Source organism: Gracilinanus agilis, chromosome 6 (assembly GCF_016433145.1).
Source record: "Gracilinanus agilis isolate LMUSP501 chromosome 6, AgileGrace, whole genome shotgun sequence".
NCBI classification, from domain to species: domain Eukaryota; kingdom Metazoa; phylum Chordata; class Mammalia; order Didelphimorphia; family Didelphidae; genus Gracilinanus; species Gracilinanus agilis.
In genome coordinates this window covers 116864680-116875270 of record NC_058135.1, presented here as the reverse complement: position 1 = coordinate 116875270, position 10591 = coordinate 116864680, and the positions used below count along the sequence as shown (strand labels likewise).

General features: G+C 40.4%; 1 protein-coding gene across 1 annotated transcript in view; it reads left to right on the top strand.

The window, feature by feature from the left end:
- The first annotated feature begins 635 nt into the window (after positions 1-635).
- The window catches only part of LOC123251170, a 137868-nt gene continuing 127912 nt past the window's right edge, over positions 636-10591 (top strand). The window contains exon 1 of the mRNA XM_044680357.1: positions 636-1025. Coding sequence (XP_044536292.1) covers positions 761-1025 — 265 coding nt within the window. The 5' untranslated portion in view covers positions 636-760. The remainder of the gene's footprint in view (positions 1026-10591) is intronic.

Below are 10591 nucleotides of genomic sequence, written 5' to 3'. Positions count from 1 at the left end.
AACTTAGCTGTGTACTCTGGTCTCCCTATCCTGGTCCTGTCTCTCCTTCAACCCAGTGTGTGTGTACCCACAACCATTTAGATTTTATTGTAACATCCCTAGTGCCTCCATATCTTTTTTACAGTTCCTATGGTTTAAAAAAAATCACATAATCAAGGACACCCCCATGAACAAGCCTCCCCTGCCCTGTTCCCCTAGTCATTAGCAGACACTGCCTGTCCTTCTACCATTAGGCCATGAAAGCTGTCTTCCAAGAAGCCCTTTAAAATATTAAAGTGCAAGCAATTCTAATAGATATTAAACTTTGAGGATTGGAGAGTAATCAGAGACTGAAAACAGAAGCCAGAGAGAGACCAGCCGGAAGACAACCTCTCAACAAACTGGGCAAATAACTGGACCAAAAGATGTCTTCCTTTGCCCTCTCCCAACTCTCAACCTTCTGATTCCATGGACTAGAGGGCAGGGCACATGACAAGCTGATGAGATGAGGGAAGGCAATTCGGCAGGCAGTTTCGGGGGCATTACTGGGCAGAGGCGAGCGATGCAGTCCCAGGCCGGCCTGCAGGGGGTGGTGAGGGTAGCAGTTTGGAGGCGCTCCCCACCCAGCTCAGGGAAGGAGGAAGAGGGAAGGAAATTAGCTGCCAGTTCGTTGGGTTCTGGGCTCCCTCGCCTCCTCTGGCTTGGTGGTTGCTGTTGCCCTCCGGGATTTGGGGAGCCCTCGCAGAGACGGGTCTGGAGAGAGCCCTGAGGCCGCGCTGCCATGAGCGGCCCCGGGACGCTGTTGCTTCAGCTGCCGCTGCGTGGGCCAGTCCCAGCTGCCTGGCTCCCGTTCCGGCTCCGAATCGGACTCGGGCTCGGACTCCAGCGCTTGCGGGCGCCGATCTCAGCCTGCGCTGCGTCCCGCCTGCTGGGGACAAAAGTCGGGGCCAGCGGGGGCGGCCCCGGGAGAGGAGAAGGATGCGAAGGGACGCGCACAGTACGGATCGGCTGCGCCTCCGCTTTCTGGGGAGACACGGCAGCTTCAGGTAACAGAAGGGCAGCCCGCCGTCCCTCACTCCTGCCGGCCGCCTGGCCTGCCTTCACTCAACCTCGGCCCTCTGGCTCCCCATCTCCGCCTGGTGCTGCAAGCTTGGATGGAGCCGGGCGAAGCGCAAGGGCGATGGATAGCTGGGCTGCTGTCCTGGAAAGCAAGGCCCAGAAAGTTCCGAGTCTCTTTTTTCCAACTTCTGAGCTTATAGCCTTATACCGACTTCTTAGCGCACGGCCTGCTCCCTCTCCTTTCCTCTATCAGAAGAGAGCGCGAGTTTGGCAATGAGTCTACGCTCTTACCCAATTCCTGCCCCAGGAGAAGCGTCTTCCTCACTCTGCCAGTTCTGTCCCATGCTTTCTGTTTTGAGTATGTTTTTGTTTGGGATGTTTGCCTGGGTCATTATTTCCCTTTCTGTCTCTTTGCCAGAATCTTTCCTTCTCGATCTCTGTCTCTTCTGTCAACAAGTAATTATTAAACAGTTAACTGGGTGTAAGGCACTCTGCTAAGTTCTAGGGTCGGAAAGAAAGGCGAAGAATAACCCAGTCCCTGCTCTCCAGGAGTTCACAGACTAACGGGGTGAGACAACGTGAATTCTCCGTCTCTGTCTCTCAGTGTCTGACTCCGTGTCTGTTTCTCCGTATCTATTTCTCTCTCTCCTCTGGTATTCTGTCTCTGGAGCTCTATTTCTCTTGGTCTCCATCTGTACCCGTTTCCTCCTCCCCTCTTCTTAGGACTCAGCAAGAATGCTAAGCTCAAAATAGGAGAGTGTGTTATTGTAGCAGGGTGGGGGCTGGGGGGGGGGAGGTTTTGTGTTTTGTTTTGTTTGGGGCTTTTTTGGCAAAGGAAAGGGTTCTGCTTCAGAGGGGGGAATGTTGGTCAAGAGGGAGGAATGTCCATTATCCTGAGCAAACATATAAGGCAGAACTGAGGTAAGAATTTTGCGAATGCCCTTTGAAGGAGTGTGTGTTGGCATAAAAACTCCACCATTGCTTCATTAAAGTCCTCCCCCTCCCCCCCCTTTTGACAATAAGAGGAAGAAATCACGTCAAGAAACAAAGCACTGTGAAGAATAAGGAGACTCAAATGTCATGGAAAGGGGTGGGGGAGGCCTATATATCACCATGGCCTGACCCATGACTGTACACAGTAATGATTATTTACAAAAGTTCATTTAGGTCATTATGACAAATGATACAGGATTTCATTGGAAGCCAGCACTGATTCAGCTCAGAGCTTTCTGTGCCTTAGAAGATTGCTAGATGACCAAAAAAAAAAAAAAAAAAAAATCCAATATTTTCTTTGAGTGGCCACCCTTGTGGTAATGAACCTTTCAAGATCTGAGCTGGTGACCAGGTCCCTGGCTTCCATTTTTACTTCAAAGTTTTCTAGCTTGATGGGATTTTGGAGAGCCTGCATTCACTGTCATAGTCTTCAAGAACCCAAAGTTCCCCCCACATCAGTGCAGTATTGAAGGGAAAATGTAGTGGTTAAAAGAAATTAGGACTTGGAATATTAATTTTTTATAGATCTCTTCTAGTGAAATGGAAAAAAAACAATGAAATATAATTTTAGAAACATTCTTCTGCACTGCTACTAACTGGCCTTGGAAGGCAACTGCAAAGAAGTTATATGGATAGGTGATTGCTCTTGCTTATAATTTTATGCATTAACCATGCCTTCAAAAATCTTCCCTACTTCTTGCCATTGCGACCTATAATTCTGCCTAATTAAATGTATTCTTTTGACCTCAAGCACTCTGTTCTACAGGAGCTCTCTATTAAAATGTAGACTTCCTTAATGTTTTAGAGGGTCATTTCTTGTATCTCTGTGGAAAAACAAGAGAAGGGCTAAATGATGATATGGACAGGTGCATTTGGAAGCAGTTGAATAGTCAGACACAAAGAACAGTCATTAGTAGCTCCATGTCATTTTGGAAGGATGCCTCTGTTGGAGTGTTCCAGGGATTAGCCCTTGCTCTCGTGCATTTCAATATTTGTTTAATCAGTGGCTTAGAACAAAGTCGAGATAGCATGCTTATCAAACGTTGGAATGGCATGAAACTGGAAAGAGAGCTTTCACACTAGATAACAATTAAGATTCCCAACACATGTCAGGAGGCTAAAATGTTGGACTAAATCAAATGTGAAAATTAATAATGGATATATTTAAAGACTTGCAGTTGTGTTCACATATTATTCACTTAATAAACATAAGATGAGGGTGGCATGGCTAGACAGGAAGAAAAGGAATATTTAAGGGAGACAAAAAACAGTCTCTCTTCTCGAGGCACTCACAGTCTAATGGGAGAGACAACATGCAAACAACTGTATACAGACATTATGTCTACAGGACAAAGGGGGAGTAGTCTCAGAAGGAAGACACCACGATTAAGGAGCTTCGTCCAGAAGATGGTACTTTGACTGAGACTTGAAGGAAACCAAAGAAGACAAAAGGTGGAAATGAGGAGAGAGAGAGTTCTAAGTATAAAGGAAAAATAGTAAAAACGATAGTTGGGAGACAGTGACATGTTAGAACAGGGGTCGGCAATGTATGGCTCTCGAGCCATATCTGGCTCTTTTGAGGGCCAGATATGGCTCTTTCTGCAGGAGCCATAAAGTCAATTTTTTTCAGGCACTGTTACAGGAGCGTACACTGTGAGCACTGTATGGCTCTCACGAAATTATATTTTAAAAAATGTGGCGTTTATGGCTCTCACGGCCAAAAAGGTTGCTGACCCCTACCCTAGAGGAACAGCAAGGGGGGCCAGTGTCACTGGATGGCAGTCTAGGTAGAAGGAAATAAAGATTTTTCAAAGTTGGAAAGAGCCAGGGTATGAAGGACTCTAAGAACCAAAAAGAGGGTTTTATATTTTATATTGAATGTAATAGGAAGCCACTGGAGCTTATTAACTAGGAGGATGACATGGTTAGAGCTGTATTCTAAGAACATCAATTCCACAGGTGATTATTTAACTTGAAGACAAATAGACTCAGGAGACCATGACTAAATTCAAGTATTTAAAGGGCTGTAATGTGGAAGAGGGCTTAGAAATGTTTTGCTTAATCCTAGAGCAGTGATGGGCAACCTTTTGGGCTTGGTGTGTCAAAATTCTCCAAAAAAACGAGCATAACTCCAGTGGTGTGTCACTTTGAGAAAAAAACCCATAATTTCGCGATATTTATAGTTTAAATAACAAAAATGTATAACTGTATTTATAGTTTAAATGACAAAAATGTATAACTGTATTTAATAAACCAAAAACTAATTCTTTAACGTACCTGCTTAGTGACAGTTGTTTTGGCCTACAGACCTCCGGCACAGAGTGTCTACACTACACTACAGTAAATGTTTTATCCTCGGCATGTGGCCCCATACTTCTCTATATGCAGCAGCATGTGGCCACATGTCATCTAAAATGGCTACACATATCAGTACTGACACGTGTGTCATAGGTTTGCCATCAGGGTTCTAGAGGGCAGAAGTATGAACAATAGGTAAAAATTACAGATAGACAATTTGAGGTAAAATTTCAGCAAGATTTCCTAGGTAATGAGCATCTTCCCAAAGTGGAACGTATCATTTAAGAGTACCTTTACTAGAAATGCCTAAGCAAAGACCAATTGTTCAAAAGATAAATTGTAGAAAAGATTCTTCTTTGACTTTGGGTTGAACTATAACTTCTGAAATCTGTTTCAACTCTGACATTCTGTGATTCTATGTAACTCATCATTAGCGTGGAAAATGTTAGATTAGTGGTCTGGAAATCTAGATTCGAGTCCTGATTCTGCCACCAAAACTAGCTGGTGTCTAAGGTTCCTTCCAGATCTAATGTTCTGTGATTCTAAGAGGAGATGAGGGGAGGGGGAAGAAAAATATCAAGATCCATTATCACTTTAACTATGAACCAGTTGACAACTAAGAGAAGACACCTACTGGAAGGGGACCTGAAAATAAGAGGAGGGGCAAACCTATGACACACCTGCCGGAGGAGGCTGCTCCACTCCCCCTCTCCACCAGCACCTGAGGACATTTCTCATGTGTTTCACCCCTCTTCCCAGCTGCCCAATGGGAGCACTTCCTCTCTCTCCTGTTTGAGGTAAGGGTGGGGGAGCTCACATGCAGTGTGAGGGTTGCAGTTTAGGCACTCTGTTTCTAAAAGGTTTTCCAATACTGGTCTAGGGTTTCCAGTTCTAGCCAGTCATTTTTGTTCTTTCTCAGTCATTCTCCGTGGAAGAGAAAACAGACAGAAAATAAGATTTTAGTATTTGGCATGTGCTGCAAACAGTGGTTCTATCCTTTCTTCAGTTTTGCTCTTGCTTCCTTCATAGCTTAAAAAAAGGTTGGAGGTATTTTTCCATTATCTTTAGCTTTTGTTGACAAGCTAAAATCCTTCTGAGATTTAGTGTTTACTGACAATTCTTACAGGGCTCTGCTACTCTTTCGTATTCATCTTGAATTACTTACCTTTACTCTATACGTATCTTTTAAAAACCTGAATTGGTCAAGAGTTCCTTTTGCATCTACCTCAGATTATTTAGGCATGTATCTTTTCCCCTGATTATCAGAATAATTTCTACTTGTATCTTTGTGCTAATTGGACTATCTTTCCAGGGAAAATATTAGATCATGGGAGCTTAACTGTCCTTTCTCTGAATCCTTTGAAATCTGTTAACCAAAAATCTAGAATGTGCTTCAGATTATGACTGGCTTTCCTCTCCTCTTTCCCAGAATCTCAGAATATCAGAGTTGGATATCAATTCAAAGGCAATATAGCCCAACTCACACCTGAACAAGCATCCTTTCTTAAAAGTCCCTGAGAAATGGTCATCCAGTCTTTGCTTGAAGACCTCAAATGAGGGAGAATCCACTACTTCTCAAAGTTTCACTTTGGTTAAATTCTAATTGTTAACAAGCTTTACTTTGAATCAGGGCTAAGGCTACCTCTTTACAACTTTTCTCATTGTGCTCTGAGGGCAAACAAAAATGGCTACTCCCTCTTCCACATGACAATTCAAATCAACAAGCATTAAATGCCTACTGTGTGTCAGGCACTGTGCTAGGTACTCAGGCTACAAAGACAAAAAAATGAAAATATGCCCTGTCTTCAAGGAGCTTACTTTTTCCTTCAGGTGGATATGTGAGAAAGAGAGTATTCAAGGCATTCAGAAAGGTAATTAAAATACAAAATATATTCAAAGTGATTTACAGTTGGGATGATTAGAAAATGTTTCATGTGATTGGCAGCACTTTGAGTTTTGATTGGAGCAAGGGATTCTAAGAGACAGAAATATAAATATACATACTGCTTCAGTTATCAAAGTCAGAGACAGGTAGACAGAAACAAAGCGAGAATGGAGAAAAAGAAGAGAAGCAAATACAAAGGAATAAAGTCATTGAAGTATTCAGGGACATTCATACTAGACAGCTTTAGCATTTCTCTATGGGTCTAAAGAGAGAGAGAAAGCATCCTTTCCAAGATATCTAAGATTCTTTCTCCTGACTTAACAGAAGAGCTGAAGTAACTTCCATTTGTGGAGTTTTCCCTCACTCAGACAAGACCCTCAAGACTTCTCCATCAAGCATCTATGTTATTTTCCCTCACTCCATTTGGGAGATCACATGTGTTTTGGAAACTAAAAGCCTTACTAATGCAAAATGAGACAATGTCAAGACATTATCCAGAATATTGTGTTCAGTTCTCAATGTTACGTTTTAGGAAAAACAGAAGGTATCCAGAAGATGGAGACCAAGGTCGCAAAGGACCTCAAAATCCTGTTGATCCTGCCTATACAACTTGCTTACCTGTATGCTTGCCAGAAAGTCCCTTAGTCTCCTCTTTTTCGTTTTCTTCATCTGTAAAACGTAGCAACCACTAAGTTCCTTTCCATCTCTAATTCTGTGCTCCTCTGATCATATGACAGAGAGCCATTTCAAGATTCTTTTGCAACCTATTCAGCTTCAGGGAAAAGGAGACATTCTAAAAAGACCAGAGTGTGATACAAAGGACCTCTGAAAGATGGTTCAGGAAGCAGAGGAAGTTTTTGTTTGGCCGGGAGAGATGGAGGGGTCCCTTAAAAGGTGGTGAGCACGAATCATAATGTGTTTGGAATCATAAATAAAATTCATTCATTTGTTCCTATCCCTACAAAAATGATAGGATCCTTTCATGTCTTCAGCTGTCTGTACTGATGCAGTACCACTGACCTAAGGCAAACAAGGATGGGGAGGCCTGAGCCTCATCAAAGATGTTCTTTCCTAGTTTTATGAAGCAAAAGCCTTTGTGCTGTGAAGAAGAGGCAGAAGACGCCTTTCTTTGAAAATTGTCATATATTTAGGACAGTAGATCTGGAGCAGGAAAGGGCATTGGAAGTCATCTAATTCAACCCCCTCATTTCAGAAATGAAAAAGCTGAAGCCTAGAGATAGGAGATAGCCTGTCTAAGTATAAACAAGCAGTAAATGTCAGAACTAGAATTTGACCCTAGATTCTATAAATCCAACTGGTATTTTTCTTTGGTTATAAAAACAAATGGTTTTCACTGCCTACTTTGTCTCCATGGACACCCTACAGTTTCTCCAACTGAAACATTCATCATAACCTCCTTGTCCATGATGGCTTGTGGAAGTTCTTGTTCAAAAAGTTCTTTCTCTATTGAATCCCTCCTTTTTATCATTTATCTCTAGAATACTTCTTTCTTGGCCAATCCTCTCCCACCTTACATACTCACCAAAAACTCCAGCAAACACTTTAAATGAGCTCATGCCACTGCGTTTACTCCTCAGCGAATCACTGAACAAAACTACTTCTGTGGCCATATCTGCCATAGAACCTTAAAATATTTTTTTTGCATCATCACCATCATTATCCTTTTGTTTCCTCTCCCAGAAAGCTATACCATTTAATAAACAGCATTTTTAAAGAAAAGAAAAAGAAGAAGAATAATTAATATATTGAAAAAGTCTGAAAATATGTGTAGTATTTGCTACTATTTATCCCTTGTTATCCTCCTACCTCTGTAAAGTGTATATGTGTGTGTGTGTGGGGGGGGGGGTTGTTAGGTATTTTCTCATGTCTTTTTTCAAAGCATTCTTGTTTCTTGATAATTTTGCAGCATTTGCTTTGTATTTTTATGATTATTTTTTCCTTCTATCTTCCCATAGTTATTATATGATACTATGTATAGGCTGTACTCTTAGTATATCAACTGAAAATTATCTTACCAGGAATCTGTTGCTTATACTAGCAAATACCAAGGTACAATCACTGAGTCAAAACACAAGAAATCTCAGAAACCTTATTTAACAGATGGAATAACTGACATCCAAAGAAAATTAAGTGACTTACTCAAGGACTCAGTGTCAAAGACAGTGACCAAGTAGTATCTTGTAAAATATTTTTTTCTTGTGTTTGATCATGTAATCAAGCCAACTCAAGCAACTCCTTTATTTTCTTCTCTGAGAACTGGCCAGACAACTTCTTATTAAACTTCCCCTTTTTTAAATGTCATCTGGTTTCATTTTTTAATGAGTATGCCATTTTGAATGTGATTAAATTTATCCAATGACCTGTCAATATCTTGGATATTGCAAGGAGATCTCACATTAAAAATGCCAGCAATTAATTTGATGTTTGTAGAAAAAAAATTTAAATATGTCATTCTTGATGTCCTTTTCTGCCACCTTGGAAGCAGCAAAAGGACTTCACAAAACTATTGACATGTCACATTCTTATATTTTGGAATGTCCAAAAAATTTATCACCAAGTGACCAAAATTCTAGCCCCTACATAGAGTAATTGTCAAACTCAAACTGTCACTGGTCCAGCACTTGAATATTTTCCAAAACGTAGTTTTTTACAGCTGAACCTTTGAGGACCTGGAGTTGGAGAAAGGACTTCTCTTTTCGGGGACCCCAGTATCAATGCAAAATCTCTGGCACAGTTTTCTGCCACTATGACTGTATCTCATGTCTTAGCTTTCATGGGCTTAAATGAAAGATGAAGGATGAAGAAGGCCAGTCCTTTAAAATAGTAGAGGATCTTTGATTTTTCTTTAAAATCTTTTCATGGTTGACTAAGAAATCATTTGGCCCACATGCATTTCCCTCAGGTTTTGTTGCTATTCATTCCCCTTTGGGACAGTTAAAACATTCCGTAGCAGAAAAGATAAAAATCTTTTATAACTTGATACACTTAAAAATATAAGAATATCCTCCTTAATTAGCAGTGCAGTTTAAACCTCTTCATTTTTAAATGGCCCCTGGTAAGAATCAGCATATGGTGAACATTTGAGTGATCCATCAACCACAAAGTCGGCTTTGTTCTGATTTTTCTGATCCTCATTTGTCTCCTCTCTTCTGTTTTTGTGCATTTCCCCACTATTCCCACGATCTTTGACAAATTCACTTCTTATACCCCTCCTGAGTTTGTGGGTCTTAGAGCCACTTAGTTGGCACCTTTTATTAACCATATTGGGATAAAAATCCCAAATTTAAATTGTCCTCCCTGTACATCTCTGATGAAAAGTTTGTTTTTCATGTAGCTAGTGCGATCTCTTTTATTAGACAAAGTTTCATGAAATGCTAATATGAAATCACAGCTGAGTGCCAGCTGTCCTAACATTCCTTATCTCCTGGAGGAAGGAGCACATATTTATCTACCCTAGAATCCTGTGTTTAAATTTGAAGCAGAGTTTTTCTCTATATATTTTGGTTGTTCATGATGTTATTTGATAAATCAAGTTATGTCCACATGTTTTTGTTGGTAGAGTCCACAATTGCCATTGTAGGGAAGGGAAATTCATGCACAGAAAAAAAATAAGAGAACCATGTGAAAATTGCTGCAATATCCATAGAATATCATGAACTCTGTATTTGATTCTCTATTTAAAATATGTTATTTCCCCAATTACATATAATAATTTTAGCATATATTTTCTAGAATTATAAGATCTAAATTTTCTCCCTCCCTCTCTTTCTTCCCCCATCTAGGTTGATCTGGATTATACATATATGGTTATACAAAACAATTCCTTATACTTTTGACTATCAATTTCTACAGAAGATTTTGATATGTAATGGACTTCTGGCATTTTTTAACCTCTGAATAAATATAAGCAAAATATTTATAATAGGTGCTAGATTTTTCCAAGTTCTTTTATTTTTGTATATATTTGAAATATAAATATAAAATTTTGAGCTTAAGAAATCTAGTTATGTTATGTTATATTTAAAGGAGGTCACTAGTATTTATTTGAGGTAGTAGAAATGATGTACAGAGAGGATAAGATGGCACTTCTCCTTATAACAGTTGCCCAGGCAGGATCCTTCAGGTCAAAGTGGTTTATCCCTTCAGGACCCACCTGGGGTTAATTGATATTATTAAATTAGGATCTTCAGCTAGGATAATGTTGATATTCTGACTGCGTTGTCTCCCTTCCCAAAACAAGCTTTGAAACTGATTCAGGAAGGTACTTTAAACTTTATATATATATTAATAAGAAGGATAATGGTAAGGATTGAGGTATTAGGAGACCCTACTTAAATTGCTACTAATGAATCTTTA